General features: G+C 41.5%; 1 protein-coding gene across 2 annotated transcripts in view; it reads left to right on the top strand.

Moving 5' to 3' along the window:
- LOC110990394 (uncharacterized) overlaps positions 1–19,386 on the top strand; it is a 25,734-nt gene extending 6,348 nt beyond the window's left edge. Inside the window, exons 1-19 of one of the 2 annotated variants that reach the window (XM_087142311.1) lie at positions 1,798–1,963; positions 2,682–2,788; positions 3,627–3,671; positions 3,968–4,054; positions 4,644–4,710; positions 5,762–5,833; positions 6,350–6,438; positions 7,011–7,167; positions 7,962–8,134; positions 9,273–9,378; positions 10,067–10,215; positions 10,645–10,705; positions 12,162–12,236; positions 13,026–13,118; positions 13,847–14,021; positions 15,277–15,334; positions 15,999–16,131; positions 16,766–16,837; positions 17,723–19,386. In XM_087142311.1, coding sequence (XP_086998437.1) covers positions 1,907–1,963; positions 2,682–2,788; positions 3,627–3,671; positions 3,968–4,054; positions 4,644–4,710; positions 5,762–5,833; positions 6,350–6,438; positions 7,011–7,167; positions 7,962–8,134; positions 9,273–9,378; positions 10,067–10,215; positions 10,645–10,705; positions 12,162–12,236; positions 13,026–13,118; positions 13,847–14,021; positions 15,277–15,334; positions 15,999–16,131; positions 16,766–16,837; positions 17,723–17,938 — 1,992 coding nt within the window. In that variant the 5' untranslated portion in view covers positions 1,798–1,906 and the 3' untranslated portion in view covers positions 17,939–19,386. Of the gene's footprint in view, positions 1–1,797; positions 1,964–2,681; positions 2,789–3,626; positions 3,672–3,967; positions 4,055–4,643; positions 4,711–5,761; positions 5,834–6,349; positions 6,439–7,010; positions 7,168–7,961; positions 8,135–9,272; positions 9,379–10,066; positions 10,216–10,644; positions 10,706–12,161; positions 12,237–13,025; positions 13,119–13,846; positions 14,022–15,276; positions 15,335–15,998; positions 16,132–16,765; positions 16,838–17,722 lie in introns of those variants that run through there. The other variant, XM_087142312.1, reaches the window with a different exon arrangement.
- Positions 19,387–19,558: the final 172 nt, after the last annotated feature.

Raw genomic sequence — 19,558 nt, 5'->3', positions numbered from 1 at the left:
GTTTTTTACTTTGTGCACAGTCCTATGGAGTAGTGATTGTCGGCCCGTGTAGGAACGTGTAGCGATTTGTTTGTACACGGTTCTATGGTGTAGGGCTTGTAGTGATTTCAACTCCCCCGAAAAGAGAGTTTTTTACTTTGTGCACAGTCCTATGGAGTAGTGATTGTCGGCCCGTGTAGGAACGTGTAGCGATTTGTTTGTACACGGTTCTATGGTGCAGGGCTTGTAGTGATTTCATCTCCTCCGAAAAGAGAGTTTTTTTACTTTGCGCACAGTCCTATGGAGTAGTGATTGTCGGCCCGTGTAGGAACGTGTAGCGATTTGTTTGTACACGGTTCTATGGTGTAGGGCTTGTAGTGATTTCGTCTCCTCCGAAAAGAGAGTTTTTTTTTACTTTGTGCACAGTCCTATGGAGTAGTGATTGTCGGCCCGTGTAGGAACGTGTAGCGATTTGTTTGTACACGGTTCTATGGTGTAGGGCTTGTAGTGATTTCGTCTCCTCCGAAAAGAGAGTTTTTTTTTACTTTGTGCACAGTCCTATGGAGTAGTGATTTTCGGCCCGTGTAGGAACGTGTAGCGATTTGTTTGTACACGGTTCTATGGTGTAGGGCTTGTAGTGATTTCAACTCCCCCGAAAAGAGAGTTTTTTACTTTGTGCACAGTCCTATGGAGTAGTGATTTTCGGCCCGTGTAGGAACGTGTAGCGATTTGGTTGTACACGGTTCTATGGTGTAGGGCTTGTAGTGATTTCGACTCCCCCGAAAAGAGAGTTTTTTACTTTGTGCACAGTCCTATGGAGTAGTGATTGTCGGCCCGTGTAGGAACGTGTAGCGATTTGGTTGTACACGGTTCTATGGTGTAGGGCTTGTAGTGATTTCGTCTCCTCCGAAAAGAGAGTTTTTTTTTACTTTGTGCACAGTCCTATGGAGTAGTGATTGTCGGCCCGTGTAGGAACGTGTAGCGATTTGTTTGTACACGGTTCTATGGTGTAGGGCTTGTAGTGATTTCATCTCCTCCGAAAAGAGAGTTTTTTTACTTTGCGCACAGTCCTATGGAGTAGTGATTGTCGGCCCGTGTAGGAACGTGTAGCGATTTGTTTGTACACGGTTCTATGGTGTAGGGCTTGTAGTGATTTCGTCTCCTCCGAAAAGAGAGTTTTTTTTTACTTTGTGCACAGTCCTATGGAGTAGTGATTTTCGGCCCGTGTAGGAACGTGTAGCGATTTGTTTGTACACGGTTCTATGGTGTAGGGCTTGTAGTGATTTCAACTCCCCCGAAAAGAGAGCATTTTTTACTTTGCGCACAGTCCTATGGAGTAGTGATTTTCGGCCCGTGTAGGAACGTGTAGCGATTTGGTTGTACACGGTTCTATGGTGTAGGGCTTGTAGTGATTTCAACTCCCCCGAAAAGAGAGTTTTTTACTTTGTGCACAGTCCTATGGAGTAGTGATTGTCGGCCCGTGTAGGAACGTGTAGCGATTTGGTTGTACACGGTTCTATGGTGTAGGGCTTGTAGTGATTTCAACTCCCCCGAAAAGAGAGTTTTTTACTTTGTGCACAGTCCTATGGAGTAGTGATTGTCGGCCCGTGTAGGAACGTGTAGCGATTTGTTTGTACACGGTTCTATGGTGAGCCTTTTTTTACTGTGTGCACAATTCAATGGAGTAGTGATTTCGTGCCAGCTCATGGTGTCGGAATTACGGTTCTTGATATTGGAACCGCACGTGTAGGGTTGTGTAGCAATGCGCAGCATGCATGGTGATAATGCAGGCCCCAAATCCGGCTGGGTATATGTTATGTTGTACGGGGTGGTTTTTCTGTGGCGTGGAAGGAGGACTTGCTTGAAGTTGAATTAGGAACGAGAAATGACTTGAAGGACGAGCAGACGGACAGGAATAAGCTGAAGGATGATATGTGTCATTTTAGTTGCTGGACACGGGCGCGTATTGGAGGATGAGATCAAGGTATCTTGCACAGAATTTTCCACAGAGATTATAAAGTCTTAGTTTGGACCAAGTTCACTACTCACATTAGGCCTAAAAACTACTACACACATGCCGTGACTGCGCCGAGGCCCAGTGGGGGAGGGGCGGCGCGGGGCATAGGGGAGGGTAACAATTATTACAAGAGGCAGGGTAAGGTGGTATATATGCTTGGAGGGAAACGCCATTTTTAACCATTATTACCAGCCTGATCGTGAAGCTGTACTACCGTAAAAAGAAATAGAAGCACACGAGAAGGGAGAGCTATATTTTAACTTTAGGCCCCACCTTGGGAGATGACTACATGTACATGTATGAGTCTGACATGCTCGGTAACTGTTGGGTTGATGTTGTAAAAAACGGCAGGGTTTTGAGTTTTAAGGGACATTTTGCAGGGAAACTGTGACTTTGAGTGGTGTAACACATGGCACATGGTGGATTCAAATTTACATGGTTACTTTATCAGTAAGAAAGTCACATTTTCTCACAATTTACAGTTTGAAATTTCACAAAAATAGGGTCAGTGCAAAAAAAAGAGAGTGTTACTTTTGTTTTTTTTGGGGGGGGGCCTTGCCAGTTTTGCCAGATTAAAATGTCAAAAAACTGGGGTCCCAAACTATCATGACTATACAATCCCAGCTGTCATTACATTGTGATGTTTTTCATTTTGATTTTCTTTGTTTTTTTCTCCTCCTGAAAGAATGACGTTTCAGGACGCTACTCCTCCCTGGAAGGCGTGCCCAAGTCCCTGCTTCCTGGAGTGGGCGGGAAACGGATCTTGGACTTCTGGTGGGAGGCCATCAACACGTGAGTTAGATAATGAGGGCCTTATTTCCAAAGTGCAGTTTTCCACAATTATGAAATCAAGAATGAGTTACACAGAGGGGGACAATTTTAAAAAGAGAGGGCATATGTAACCTGGAAATTGGGCACAAGTGAGAGTCAACAAAAAAAAGCTAAGTTTTTATTTTGATTCCCAAGGATATTAAAAAAAATGAAGTAACAGAGAACAGAAACGCAGACTAAATTCTTGGAACCTTCAGACCATTCACCAAACTTGAGATTGCTAATTAAAATTGACAATAAAAAATGTAAAAAGGAAATGAATCAATTGGAGGAAGACCAAAAAGAGAAATGAATAGCAAACACATCAAAATCCAACAAGAAAACAAAAACCCAACGAAGAACCGAAAGAGGATCACGAAGTGCGCAATCTGACTAGCATCCAATGTTGCAGGGCAGACAAACTTTCTGGGCTAGTACATTATATGGAAAGAGAAAGTTAGTGCAGTCTGCACTTATGGATGCCATCTGCTGAATGAAGAACTTGGCACACAGGCTGTGGGCAAATAGATAAAACCCTCTTTGTTTCAGACAGTGGCTCTGCAGTGCGCTTGGGGCTCAGCTACCAAATTACCTGGGAATGTTTATGTTTGAGGAGAAACCACAACTGAGAACCCACCACTCTGCATACTAAATGGGGGGAAATCTTTGCCTGCAACACATATACGCATAATTTTTTAGGTTTCTCTGAAATGGTTGAGGAATACTGAACAGTGCGGCAGGTCTTTCGTGTCTGGTATTGTTTAAAATTTCACAGTGTAATTGTTGTGGGTGTAATTGGCTTGTCTCTGTTCATCCACAGGCGTCAGGTGTTCAGCGACGTTTACTTGGTCACCAATGCTGACAAGTGAGTTCTTGAACCTTAAACCCTTTGACTTCATCTTGCTGTTGAAGAGCTAGAACATTGATATATGTCAGTTTCCACAAAGCTTAACTGTTTGTATTTTACAATCATATAAAGTATTGAAATTTATCAACTCAGGAAGTTATTTTCATCATTGGGCTCATAAACAGTCATTATTTGTATAGGCCTACTGAGCCACCGTATGCTGTCTTTTGAATTTTTCTTTCTCACGTGCAAGTCTTTTGATTGGAGAATTTTTCATTTTAACCACTTTCGTATAATACTTCATTTCATTCGAGGTACAAATACTACGAACGGTGGGCCACAGCAAATGACTTCCCCGTGGATAACATCGTCAATGACGGCTCCACCACTTACGAAAACAGGTAAAGTTCTGCAGCCCTGTTGATTCACAAATGAATATGCAAGAGCTTAATTGCATATTCATGTGTGAGTCAAATTGTATTCCAAGCTTTTTTGCAGAGCTTGGTTACAAATGAACACATTACAAGAGTGTTTATGAACCAACCGTTTTGTTTTAGATAACTTGTAAGACCCTTGTTTTACTATAACTGGATTTGCACCTGTGTGTTTGATTAAACGTTGTTTTCACTTTTTGCTTTGCTAATTTAATCTGTACAGTTCAGAGCCTTTTTGGATTGGAAGGAACAGAAATGTCACTTTTCTCTCATTACTTAAAAAAATGGCTCCTTTTCAAATGAGCCCGGTTTCCCCCGTCCCCATGTCTGCCCTTAAGTAGCCCCCACTTCGCTGAAAGAGGTAGGATGTCATTGGACATGTTGGAATAAGTTAACTTTGACCTCAAAGCATGATTAGTTGGATAGAACAATTAAAGCGAAAAAGACAGTTGAGAAAAAAAACAATTTGAGGGACGTAAAGATCACTGTTTTCATTTGTTTTGATTTTATTTATACTCGGTTCTGCATCTGATCTTTCTGAATTAACTACTTCCAGGCTAGGTTCTGTCGGAGATTTTGACCTTGTGCTCAGAAACAAGAGGATTGATGATAGCGTCATGGTGGTAAGTTTCAGTTGATCCGATTTGCTTCAATAAGTACATTTTGCTGGATTCAGCAAATTGCAGTCAAGATGTGATTTTTAGCTTCCTGTACACAAACTCTATACACATGTAACGCATACAATGACATTCTTTTCATTTGATGACTAAATATAAGCCTCTCAACAAATTTAAGTGGAAAAAAATAGTTTGATCTCTGGTAAGTTGGTCTTCAGGGGTTGCAAATGGTTTCATCTATGAAGCGAAGCATCCATCACTTGGGTTCCGTCGGTCAAACTATTGTTAACTAGTATCGTCGGTTGAACTGGTCCTCTGAGGAAAGTTTCTTGCATTGTAAAAATTTCCTATTACTGTCTCACTTGATTGTTAAACCACTTTCAATCAGAGAAATTTCAAAACTCACTCTTGAGCTAAAATGCACCTGCATTCGTCCGTCGCAGTACAGAGTGACATGATCAATAGTTTTGCCTCAGCATGAAGTGATGTACATGTAACACACAGTGCACAAGTTACACCTGTTTGTGATTTCCATAGCAACTGGACACAATATTTCAGTTCGTGGTGCAACTAATGAACTATCATCATCCCCCCTTCCCTGGCTGCTGCGGGTCTTGCTCAGGGATTTGGTCTCCTCTTTGAATCCCTAGGATGGGGAGGGGTGTCACCTTTAACCCTAACCTTCCCCAACCACAGAGATTTAAACAGTAGTAAAGTGTTTAATTCTGTAAGGATAGGTCTGGTAGGCCCATAACAGCTGGCCTTTGCATTGGGTTAGGCATACCTCAACAGCCTCTGTGCACAAATTCCCATATGGGTGTTTAACTTTGTGTGAATGGGGAAGGTTAGGGCCAGCAACCCTTGGGGGTTTAGGGTTAACATAATACCTTACGCATGCAAGTATTGCCCCAATTGTACATGTAGGTCTTCGTTATTTCATCAACTGACAGTCCTTCATGCCAAAGTTACAGTTTCATTATTTCATGACCACTGACAGGCATGCTGTTCCACTCTTTTTGTTTTTTTTTTAATTTATCGTAATTTTTTACATCCTCAGGTTGCCGGTGACATGCTTTTCCAGGATCACAACTTTGACATCACCCAAGTCGTAGACTACTTCAAGCGAAAGGTTTGAGAGACACTGTTTTAAAGCCCCCATCACTGCTGACAAAAGCTCTTGTGTCAGGTCATGCCAAATCTGAGCAAAAGCTCTATGGAAACAATGAGCAGCTTTTAAAATTATGGTGACAAAAAGGAAGCACAAATGGGGTTAAATTGCACGTACTTCACAGCCACATTTGCTCAAGTTAAGCCTGGTGGCTTACATCAAATGTAACAGTCAACACCAATAACTCTTTACGGAATCTTTTGAAGAGGAGAAGCCAATTTGAACATCTGACTTTCCCCTCTTTTGTTGGTTTGGTAAATAAAAGAAGACAAATTCTAAAATGTCATAGTTTTAGGGGTCAGCTGCTTTGTCATCAACCTTGCTCAAGTCAAGTCGGTGGTTCAAATCCGTTGTAACAGTGGATGAGTAATTCTTAACTGAATCTTTGGATCAGGGGGCACTGACTTGAACGTCTGAGTTTCTTTTCTTATCCATTGAGTGAGAAAAAAGGTTTTTATGTTCTTGTGTTTTGTGTAGAGAGGAGAGCTGGCTATTTATTACGAGATGGAGCCCACGGAGTTGTCACGAAGCCGTGGTATTGTGGACGTATGCCCAACAACCAACAGGTAACACATCTTTCTTGCTTTCCTGTACGATTCTTTCTATAAATTTGGGGTCCCACGTGTAAGTTCTTTCTCTGTTACACCTGATTTTTTTCATTTGATGACTGACATGTCAGTGGATTCATGATGCAATGAACAAGGAAAAAGTGGAAATTTCTCTTTAAAAAATGAGGAAAGTGTGACATTTGTACACACAATTTACGGCAGCAAAGCCATGAATGACATCGCACTTCAAATTATGAAGTTGGAAATTTTCACTGAGCACGAGATCCAAAATGTTGAATATCCGCCCTTTACAGCTACAAATGAGATTGTTGAAGGCGGTATTTACCGCTGTTTTTTTTAGCGGCACGGCACTAATTACCCAAAAGGGCTTAATGCTGGTACCGCAGAAACACAGCGGTACCGCAGTAAATACCGCCTTCTGTAATTATGAAACGTTCCCTTATCCAACATGTATTCAAGACATAAAAGGGTGTCGCGTGTTGCCTTTAACCTCCAGAGTAACGGGGCAGGGTTGGTGACATTTGTGAATACACTGATAGAAGACATCTACATGTATTCTTATCGTCCAGGATCATGCATTTCACGGAGAAGCCGAGCCAAGACGAGACAGCGTCGCGCATGGCAAGTGTCGTCTTCTACTGCTTCCGCAGACAAACCCTGTCGACGATCACTGCGTACCTCGACAATCACCCCGACGTGGTGGAGAGGAACTTCGGGATGTACATGGTGAGGGCGCTATTTATGGATTTTTATATTGTTAATTTATTGGTATGCAGAACAAAGAGTTTCCAACATACACAGAAGAGGACAAATTTGAAGCGGGGAATAAGGAAAGAAAAATAATAATGATATTCAGGATTTTGATGAATTGTGGAATTGTTGATATCCTGAACCGTGCTTAAACCAGTCGTGTCGTAAGACTCCAAAATGGAGGTCAGATTTAGCAAGAGGAAGCAAATGTCTGTGATGGTTTGAATGCCAAACGTTTTGCTCCAAATTTGTGGAGTACAAGGTACATGTTGACGATTGCTCCATTCAGCCAGGGAATCCAACCAAAAGGTGGGTCCCTAAAGAGATCACTGTCCTTGTGACACGTTGCAGCAATTTTGTAGATGCTGTTCACTTTCAATATCTGCATCGTATAAGTGTGTGGGTCATCCTATAAATTTGGGCTCCAAAAGTGTGGCATTTTTGTGTCCCTGTTACACCTGACCTGTTGCATTTGACATGGAGCTGTCACTGCAATTGCTACTATTTTTAGATGTTTGACAGGTAATTTCCATTAATTCATCGCTCTCAGAAATTAGAGATTGTGTTCTGAACTTACAAACTCACATGTCAGATGTGACAGGGACACACACAAAAAATTGGACCCCTAATATATAGAATGACCCATATTGCTAACCCTTGATTCCACCGTAGAGATTTATGCTAGTTTGAGGAGGGGTTAAAAACTAACGTGCCCCCTGCATGGACTGTGATCACAGTGGGCCCATAGTTATTACATGTTCAACCAACAGGAATGGTTGGTTAACCGATCAGGAATCGAGGTTTACGGCATGAAGCTACCCACGGGGTTCCAACTCATCGGCCAGGTGGGGCTGGACGAGTATAAGAAGTGGCTGGGGTATTTCTCGGACAAGCAACTCCAGCAGGGGATCAAGGAACCGTTCACTGCCACCGGGCACGCAAGGTTTGTTCTCATTAGGGCTGTGCTGATTATTTGAATAGTGAGAGTTTCAAGCATTGATCAAATGCTTGAAGATTTTTTTTTTAAAATTAGATAAAATTGCCGAAAACAAATGACGGCTGGTAATATGTTGTTGATGTGCATATAACAACATTGGGGATTGGTTGTATTAAAAGTGATACTGCTGTCCCCACTCCCCTCCATTCCTCTCCACTCCATTCCTCTCCACTCCATTCCTCTCCACTCCATTCCATTCTACTCCTTTCCACTCCACTCCATTCCTCTCCACTCCATTCCTCTCCACTCCATTCCATTCTACTCCTTTCCACTCCACTCCATTCCTCTCCACTCCATTCCTCTCCACTCCATTCCATTCTACTCCTTTCCACTCCATTCCATTCCACTCCATTCCATTCCACTTCATTCCACTCCATTCCACTCCACTCCATTCCACTCCATTCCACTCCACTCCATTCCATTCCACTCCATTCTACTCCTTTCCACTCCACTCCATTCCACTCCACTCCATTCTACTCCTTTCCACTCCATTCCCCTCCATTCCATTCCACTCTGCTCCACTCCAATCCACTCCATTCCACTCCATTCCATTCCATTCTACTCCTTTCCACTCCATTCCATTCCACTCCATTCCATTCCACTCCCTTCCTTTCCAGTCCTCTCCACTCCATTCCACTCCACTCTATTCCATTCAACAGTTTCCCAGTTAAGGAGCTCTGCCTTTTTGGATTTGTTATTAGTTTGCACAGTTTATCTTGTGTCAACACTCTTCACAGTGTGCATTTTGTGTTACCAATCTCTGCAAACTTCAAATCTTGAAAAAAAGACCGTAGCAAAGTCAAGAACAGTACCTACAGTTTCATGCTTCAGTGCTGGCAAACTGTTGCAGGCAAACCCTACAGTTTGTTGGTTTTTGATTACGGATTACAAGTAATTGTTTGATGAAGAGATTTGGATAATAACAAGCTGGGCAAGGTATTGAAATATCAACAACGAAAAGGCAGTGGAAATCTGGCCTCTCTCTCTATTAGAATGTTTCCCTCAGCGGATTCCATTTTGGGGGAAACTACAGAAAAAGCCTTATTTTTGTTGAGAGTTTTTATTCGTTCTTTTTTATTGTTAGAGTGGGTTTGATGGGTAATCCTTCCGACGGTTTCTACGGCAAAACCATATCACTGTCCATCGCCAACTTCTGGGCAGAAGTCACCATCAAAGAAAGCGAGCGACTGGTGAGTTATTCAGATCACATTATTTATAATTCCCTACAAATGTCACTCTATCTGGGTTGGAATTCTTTTTTAAACAAAAGTGGTCATGCCCTGCTCTGTTGTGTTGCATCAAGCTGTACACTCCCCAGGGTGCTGTGATGGTTTTTAGGAATGTTTGTGAGGAAATCCCAATGAGCCGATATCACAAACAGAAGCGCCTTGTGTCCTCTGGTGACCTGACGCTATAAATACAGTCCGTGTTATTTTATCTGCAAGCACACTGCGTTTTAACATTATGTACGGGAAGTCCAGTTTAACCGCAGTTGTCACATTTGGTTGTGCACGATTCCTGCCTCATCCACTTAACAATTGAATACCTCTTTAAAAGAAAGGCCCGACTCCACCATTTTGGCCTGGGCAAATTAATTGATTTCCTTTGCAACTCCTTCAAAATATTCAGTTTTTCTTTTGAACTCAGAGCAGGTTGTTGAGATTGGGCCTTCTTTCAATTACGTTCATACTGAGGCTGTCTCATTAACTTGGACTCATGGCTAAAGTGCAGTGACTGCACATGGTCAAACTCCGGTGACCTTTTGGACAAGCCAGCTGTGTACACACTACCCTCAAACCTACAACACAAATGCACATGCATTTGAAGTCTCTGAATAGTCATGAAGGATCATAAAAACACTCAATGACCATCTTCCAGATCCTGGTACCTCATCCATTAAATGACCCCACCGAGTTTGGTAGCCTGGGCGATCTCCACGGTATCAGCCGCAAGGAGGGCTACTTGGGGGGTCTGCGGCTTCTCCAGGCTACCTGCAAGAAGTTCTACCAGTACTGCTCAGAGCAAGGGTACGTGTGGTTATCATGCGCTGTTTGAAGTCAGATTCCAGAGGGCTCCCTCTAGTGTTGGTGTATGTCCAGGTCTGTCCAATTAGCAAAGCCCCATCAGTAAAGCTCCATCAATAAGATTTGGATGCAGTTCTTAACACAGTCTCATTTGAGCTAGAGCTACCAGTGCAATGCATCTTCAAGCAGACTTGTCTTCTGGATCCTGATTGGCCAGTCCATGACAACAACAGTGTGATGTTACACAATACCACATGGCCAAAACCACACACTATGCATTGTGCTAAATTCTGCATGAATTGTGTTATTCTATGTCTATATGATTGCACACCACATACACAGTTGTAATAGCAACCACCTGCCATGTTTACTGATTCACATTCATTTTAAAGTTTTTTTGTTCAGATGTTGAATTTTTTTTTATTTATGCAGAATCGCTCTACCAAAGAGAAATTTCACCCTGAAATATGACACCAATATACCAAGACAAGTGGTGAGTTTTTCTTTTCTTTCATGCTTGAATTCATAGAGGGCGCTGTTGACCAGTTTCATTCCCTCTTGACTGTATGGAAGGAAAGTAAAACTCTGGTGACAAAATCTTGTTCCCATTTGAAAAGACTGAGAGGATATGCCTTAACCACAATGGAGCCACACTCATCTCACACATGGGTTGCTCTAGTGAAGTTTCAAATTTGGAAGCCTCCCCACATGACCTCATAACTATGATACAGTGCTTTCTGCCATTAATGGGGCCGTTAAGGGTATCAAATGAAACTTGATTTTGTTCATAGGTGGACAATTATTCAAGCCTGCTTGTGACTTGTACGCAAGCATGGTACTGCTGACTTTTTTCACAAGACCAGACACATGTCCAGACACAAGACCAGACACAACATTAGACACAACATCAGACACAAGACCATGCACAAGACCAGACGCAAGATCAGACACGAATCCAGTCACAAGACCAAACACAAGACAAGACACAAATCCAGTCGCAAGACCAGTCACAAGACCAGTCACAAGACCAGACACAAGACCAGACACAAGACCAGACACAAGATCAGACAAGAAACCAGTCACAAGACCAGACACAAGACCAGACACAGGACCAGACACAGGACCAGACACAAGACCATGCACAAGACCAGACACAAGATCAGACACAAATCCAGTCACAAGACCAGTCACAAGATCAGACATGAATCCAGTCACAAGACCAAACACAAGACCAGACACAAATCCAGTCGCAAGACCAGTCACAAGACCAAACACAGGACCAGACACAAGACCAGACACAAGACCATGCACAAGGCCAGACACGAATCCAGTCACAAGACCATGCACAAGACCAGACACAAGATCAGACACAAATCCAGTCGCAAGACCAGACACAAGACCATGCACAAGGCCAGACACGAATCCAGTCACAAGACCAGACACAAGATCAGACACGAATCCAGTCACAAGACCAGACACAAGATCAGACACAAGACCAGACACAAGACCATGCACAAGGCCAGACATGAATCCAGTCACAAGACCAAACACAAGACCAGACACAAATCCAGTCGCAAGACCAGTCACAAGACCAGACACAAGACCATGCACAAGACCAGACACAAGACCGGACACAAATCCAGTCACAAGACCAATCACAAGACTAAACACAAGACCAGACACAAGATTACGCACAAGACCAGTTACAAGACCAGTCACAAGTAACAGTGTTACAATGACAAAGGAATGGTTTTGTTGCAGTTCATTTGAATAATTCGTGGAACGAATTCAGACTGGATGTCTTGTGTTGGTATTATACTGGTCTTGTGAAGGCCTTACGCAGTCTGGACTGTAACACTGTCTGTAACTTCATGCTCAATCAACCTTTCCCCACGTGAACACTCACATACCCTCTTTTTCCCAAAATCAAAATCTCTGATTTATTGCAGGGTCTTGCTGGAAGCAGTGCCATTGTCACGGCAACGCTGAAATGCCTCATGCACTTTTTTGATCTCACAAACAGTGTGAGTACGAGAATGTTGTAATCTTCTTGAAATGTTCCATGTTGTACACTAGGAAAATAGGAAAGCTGTAGATTAATTTACTTTAGAAGTTTATATCATTTCAAGAGCAACACTGTTATAGTATGCTGTGTATCACTACACCACAGTATAAAAGCATATCGATATTTGCAAGACTTAGGAATTGATAAAGTCTGCAGATCAGGGTAGTTTATCAAAAAATCTACCTTCATTGATAGCAAAGAGGTGTTGATAGCATATTTCTATTTGTTGATAGCATATTTCTATTTGTTGATAGCATATTTCTATTTGTTGATAGCATATTTCTATTTGTTGATAGCATATTTCTATTTGTTGATAGCATATTTCTATTTGTGAGATGCGCCATCTGAGAATTCCACCCTGATCATCTTTGTTAGGTTTAGATATAGAGTACCAAAGTGTGACGTCATTTAGAACCAGATGAATGGAGCATGCCCTTGAGGTGGCTGACGTGCTGGTTCTTGCGCTGGTTCTTTGACACACATAACTATGCATGTGACGGATTCACTTCAGTGCTCTATAGAAAGCATTCTTACTGCAACCAAATTTGACATAAATCCAAACCTTGAAACTGCCAGGGTTTTGATTGACACGTAGGCTAACCTAATGTTTTAATATTTGAAAATTTGTTGTTCTTTATTAAATTACAGTGCATGCTGCGAAATTCTGTCTCTGGCAATATTTTGCGTCAGTGATACAAACCCAGAGAAAAGTGTATCTTTACCTTCCATTCCCATTATGTTTGCCCAGGATATACCCCTGGCCCTGCGGCCACAGTTTATCCTCAACGTTGAGGTCGATGAACTTTTTATCAATGCCGGACTCCAGGACAGAGTCATACAGGTATGCCATGGAGAGACTTGCGGGGAAAACCCTCGTGTGTTTAACCTCAGAATTTGTACAAATAATTCAGAGTTGAAAGTTCACAAGCAAACTGCATGTGGGCAAAGGGACTATTTGAGATGGTTCACAAAACAAAAATTAATGAACTCTGAATTTTACCCAGACCTCGTGAGATCTTATCACCACCTCCAGAAAGGTCTCTAAAAATGTGTAGTTTCCCTCACAGGCCAAGAGGTCACGGGTGCATACAAGTCTCTTCCCCAACTATAAAAGTTCCTCCCCTGACGTAATATATTTGGAAGCTTTGGAAAAGAATTATTTAGGAAACCATAAACTAGCACAAGGACCGCTTAAGATATTCAACCCCCCCCATTGCCTGGCTTTGCCCATAATCTGAGATATACTGCGTAATTTCATGAATTTTGTTTCACCTATCCCAAACGGTCAAAGCCAGTCGATATCCAGGTCTTTGGCTCAAGGAAAGTAATCTTTTGTTTTGTTTTGTTATCCAAAAGGACTGTCTTAATTTATCACCAGTAAAAGAATTTCTCATCAGTCCCCTGAAATTGGGTAGGTTCTTCCATTTCCTAAATTTTGGTGCCTTCCTTTCCCAGAAAAAAAATCAATCAATGAAATTGTCAACTTGTCTCCAGGGGGCATGTAGCCACCCTGCCTTCCCTCTAGATATGCCAATGTGTGCCAACAATTCTCAATTCTTTTGGAGCCAGGTCTATGAGGGTCTGGTCTACATGGATTTCTCGCAGGAGGTCATGAGGTCAAAAGGTCATGGCGACTACCAGCAGATGGATGTCAGCCTGGTTCCTCCCCTCTGGTTGGCCTACATCCGTAACCCTAGCGACTCCGGCAAGATCCATAGCAACATCAGACTACGATTTGACAGTGGCAAGTTTGATGAGTCCTGCTATCTACTTTTGCAGAAAAGCAGTACCTAAACTGTTGTAAATATGTCTGCCGGCTACAGTGGCCCAGTGTGGAGATCGAAAAACATTGGAGGGCCTGATGTTTCATTCCTAGCAGATTCTTTCTTAAGGGCAAATTTTTAAAACAGTTTTGTAAAACTTTTGCCAATTTATTTGGAGGGGGGTGAGCGAAGTAGAACTGTTTGCCTTATGTTCCGCCATCTTTATATGAGTTCTACCAATAATTGGATCAGTTGCTGAGGTGAGTTGGGTCGGTATATTTCCTGTGAGTTGAGTTAGGTGAGTTGTGAATACTCCGCATTCTTTATTGTTAGTTGTAAGTATTGAGTGATGCGACATTCTTCATTATCAGTTGAGTTCTGAGTTGTGCAGTGCAACATTCTCTATTTTTAGTTGTGAGTATTGAGTGATGCGACATTCTTCATTATCAGTTGAGTTCTGAGTTGTGCAGTGCAACATTCTCTATTTTTAGTTGTAAGTATTGAGTGATGCGACATTCTTCATTATCAGTTGAGTTCTGAGTTGTGCAGTGCAACATTCTCTATTGTTAGTTGTAAGTATTGAGTGATGCGACATTCTTCATTATCAGTTGAGTTCTGAGTTGTGCAGTGCAACATTCTCTATTTTTAGTTGTGAGGTTTGAGTTTTGCGACATACATGTACTTTATTGTGAGTTGTGAGTTATGAGGCATTCTTTATGGTTAATTGTGGCACACACTGAGAAAGGGTCACTCTTTCTGAGTGTCAGTTTCTTTTTTTCTTTCGTCAGGTGCCTCAATTCAAAGAGGCTAATCATTCTGCCACTTTTTCAAATTACTTAATGGAATTTTGCTCATGAGTAGTGGAGTTGTGCAAATTTTAATGCTGAGTTGTACTAAACAATGAGTTGTGTTGATCAGTTTGGACTGTTGAGTTTGCCACTTTTTTGGTTTGTGGCAAATATTTTTGACCAATTTTTAGACAGGTTATACCATTTTCCTGTTTGTAATTTGTTCCAAATGTTTATGGTCAGTATTCATTTGCCAGTTTGCCAATTTCTTATGTTGTGTTGCAGTTCAGGTCATCATTTTTAGGGCAGGTTTTGTGCACTTTCATAATGACCTGTGCTAAATAAAGAAGTGTAAAGATTAGCTTTTTCTTCACAACTTTTTATGGTGCGTATTGCATTGCCGGTTATTGTTACAGAAGTTATTGTTTTTCTTTTTCTCTGATTGAAGGTGATTCGGAAATCATAGCAGGCATGCAGAAATTTGCTGAACTGACTGATCAAGCCAAGTAAGTTGGTTTTGCATTTCAGAGTTTCGGTTTAGTACATCTGTTCGTTAGACACTGGAGTGATGTACATGTATTTGCCCTACTCAGAACGGACTTTCCCCTACTCAGTGCCGACTGAGCCTTTCCCTATTCAGTAATGTGCCACTCAGACATGACAAACAGTAAAATCTGTTCTTGAATTTTCTGCAGGATGAATGAAATATTTGCCATGGCTTTGAGTAAAGTTTGAAGCTAGGTCAATTGGAATGTATCATGTGTCAGCAGAAGCGTCCGTCCCCTTGTTGGTTGAAAAGAGCCATGTTGGTCGGGAGTGCCGATTTTGTTGGTAGCGATGCGACCGCTACGTGTAGATTTCATAGTCTTTGGTGAATCTGCAAAGTGCAACTCCTACCAAAGGAGCCTGTTTTGGTTAGAAAATTGCACATTCCCTCCTGGTTGGGGCTCATTAGGCGGTTGATGAACCTTGTCATTGATTCCCATGCCTAGAAACAGGATACCAGACTTGTTGATTGCTGAATATAATTGCTTGCATCCCTGGTTCACAATCTCAAATGATAATTGACTGATAGCATGAGTTTGGAACCAGGGAAAACAAAAGTCTTCAGAGCACCCTCTTGCAGTGTTTCACGAAGGAGTTGCATTTTTATTTTGGCTGAATAATCAGGGAGGCCCTGGAAGCAAGAGACACGCAACGGCTTTGTGACCTGATGAATGCAAACTTTGACCTCAGGCGGAGTTTGTACGGCGACGAAGTGATCGGGGAGACAAACGTGAGGATGATAGAGCTTGCCAGGCAGGTGAGAAAAAGTCTGGTGCTAGGAAGAAAAGATGAGCTCTTTAATGAGAAATGTTTCAGAACTTGCATTGTAAATTTTCTTCTTGTGGACCTCTCTTCCATCTAGGTTTTGAAGTTGAAAATCAATTGCCCATTTTCTAAAGTTGAAGGTAAACTTTTTCAAGTAAAAAATGTATCAGTCTACTAGTTGAACTTCAAATTAAAATGTCCAAACATTGAACATTGGCTGTCAAATTGATATCTAAATATTAACCAGCAGCATGTTAAAAATGAGATGCCCCCTGGTAAAAAAAAACTATCAGACTTTATAATAGTTGAAAATGGGTGTTTCAAAAGTTAAAAATCAACTGGTTGAAAATTGACCAGCCGTGAGATTTAAGAATCCACTCATCACAAGTTAAAAAAAGAACTTTCCACCAGTGAAAAGGAGCCACTCCAGTTTAATGGACTCTCCAGTATTTACGTCTCCCCAAGGTAGAGTCAAGTTGACTATGAAATCAGCTCTCTAGTATTCAGCTCCTCACAAGTAAAACACCACGTGTGAAACTTGGTCTTTCAGTCAACAAAAACCACTGCTCTTTTTTCTGCATTTTACAATAAAAGTAAGTTTTCCTTTGCAATTTTTTCCCCTGAAGTTTGGTTCATCCTCCAAGTTTCCAGGCAGCGGGGGCGCTGTGATAGGGATATGCTCTGACCCACAAGAACTTGTAAGTAGATAAGTTGGCACATACCATGACAATGTTGTTTCCAAGAAATTCATAATGGAATCACTCAAATGTAAACCCAGGACAAAACTTTCATTTCCAATTAATATATTATGGAGTCGCTCAAAAACAAACCCATGACAAAATTGTCGTATCTAAGAAATTTATTATGGCAAACTCATGACAAAACTTTCGGGGACAGAGATATTTTTGTGAAATGTATGTATTTCTTCATGCCATGGCCTCTCTGAATTGTGAGGCGGAGTTTGGAGTATTTATGTCTCTTTTGAAATGTGACAGAGAAGAAAATGGTTTCTTTTGTAAATGGAGATACATGTAGCATTTGTGCGACCTCTTCATAATGGAATCATGTCGTGGCTTTCCTGGGGGGGCAGGCAAAACTTTCAATGGGACATGGTCTAATATCGACTAGACAAGCTCCTCTTTTCACATGAAGACAGTTTTTTTCACCCATGCGGCGAGGGGGAGATGACCTATTTACTCTACCCTCTCCACCACTGTGCACCATTTGCTACAAAATTCATTCACATCTTTGTGAAATGTGACCTGTTCCATGAAAATGAATCATAGGGCACCGTGCAGCCATTGTAAAAAAATCTTGCTTCACGGAAATCAGTAGGATCCATTAACATTTTCACCCCTACAGTATCCATCAGGATGATAAAAAAGAGTGATATATAAAAGCAAAGAGTTTGCTGCGATACTCTTATTTTATTGCAGACTGAAACAAAATTACTCAGTGATAACAAAATGCCTAATGACTGTTACCACACAGCTGGTCACTGATTTTACTCCAGGTTAGTTCTGACCCAGATGTTAAACGCAATTAATGATTGGTCATCATCCCCATATGTTCACCCTTCACAGCCACGGTTGAGGGCGACATTCCAGGAGGAAGGTGTCGTCTTTTGCCAGATCATTCCCAGGCCTGAATCCCCGCCAGCCAGTCCTCGCTGCTCCCCAGTCTCTGCATCCCCGCCTCCCGAGAACCCCGCCCAGCCTCCAAATGGCACCGATGATGCCTTGGGGCCCAACAATCAAGAAGACACCCAGACCAAAGCTCCAGATGAACTGACCAATTAGAACCTCTAATATACGGACCAGTACCATGCTCTCCTAACAATGGTCATTTTAACACATAAACCATTAATGTCTAAGCCCGATGCACACCTGTTGAATTTAACCAGCTCAATCGAACACCAAACCACAATTCTAGACAAGAGAGATGTGCTCTGGCCATCTGTGCTACTCTGAGCCAACAATTGTCCTTGCAGCTTCTGGGTCCGAAGTTCCTGACAGTCATGGTTGGAGTGCCAGACACTTTGTCAACAAATTCTTTGAGAGTTTTTAGTGATTTTCAAATGTCTGACAACTCATTTTTCCCCAACTCCCTGTTGCATGGTCACAACTGTCCATTGCTGAACTGACATTAACCTAAAAATGTTAAATTAATCGAAGGATCTATGCAGTGCATTTTTTAAGTTTAAAAACTACATGTACTTTGGGATGTCATTATGAACCAAAGGTTTCATTTTATTCTCCTCGCACTGAGTGGCCTAAAGACTTACAGCAGGAAGCAGGTTTCTTTGTATGTTTGTTATGCTCGGGAGATCTTCCCAGATCAAACTTCCCTCCTTGGTTCACAGTGCAGGCACTTTGCACAAGCTACAGCGCCGTATGCTTCAGAAGATGAACCAAGACGGGTTCCAGCGGTGAACTCGGCGGCTAGTTGGCAGTGGTGGTGCTGTTGTTTTTGTTGGTTTGTTGACTTTTTTCGTTTTATGCCCTTCTCATTAGAAACTCTCCAAACCTATCCTTATCCAGTGTATCATAGGCTACTCAGTAACATTAATGCTGTTTATGACTTCACATGGTTTTGTAATTTTGAACTGGTTGCGGACAAATGCAATCGGTTAATAACTGGCTAACTGAAAATTCGGATGAACAGCGGTTAAATACAGGATCTGTTCATTACAACGTATTTGATAAATGATTCATTCAAGTAAAAATCACTCGGAATTGTATTTCTCAAAGTCCTTCTCTTGACGCTGTTGAAATTTATGTACATTGTAATGCCCGGGCTTCAAATCTATAAACCACTATGTATTCTTAACTCGAGCAAAATTTGTGCATTTATACAAATTGGCCTAGGCAGAGATGAAATACTAATTATAACATTTAAGTGTAGGCCTACTGTCATTTTAATTTCTATAAACCTAAGAAGAGACTGGTGCTTTTTTTATAACATTTGAATTAACGACAATGCCGTTTATGTATTCTCCAACATGCGGCTTTTTTGTAAATGTCATTGAGTTAGTTTTATACATGGATGGTATAATTTATGACACCTTGTTATGTTCGCAATACAAAGATATTTTTGTAATGATTTCGCATTTTAGTTTGAATAGGAAAAAAGAATACGGCATAAGGCTTGATTTAATGAATCTACAAAATTAGAAATTTTGAAACCTCAAACGCCGTGTATTAAAAATTGGGTGTATTAAAAAACAAACTATGATGAGAAACACAAATTTGCTTGACTTTCAACTCATTTATTTATCATATGCAATGCACATGAAATTCGTTTTCCTCAGTACAGCATTAAACAGTTCAACAAAATATTAAATACACTAATGATAGCAATTAATATGAACACACCAACTACCGCAGAAAGTACACAATTCAAAAAACAACACTTAAGTC

This window comes from Acanthaster planci, linkage group LG10 (assembly GCF_054643075.1).
Source record: "Acanthaster planci isolate LZ-2023a linkage group LG10, COTS_SCS, whole genome shotgun sequence".
In the NCBI taxonomy this organism is placed as follows: domain Eukaryota; kingdom Metazoa; phylum Echinodermata; class Asteroidea; order Valvatida; family Acanthasteridae; genus Acanthaster; species Acanthaster planci.
Note: the sequence above shows the minus strand (reverse complement) of the source record. Positions and strands in the feature narration are given on the sequence as shown.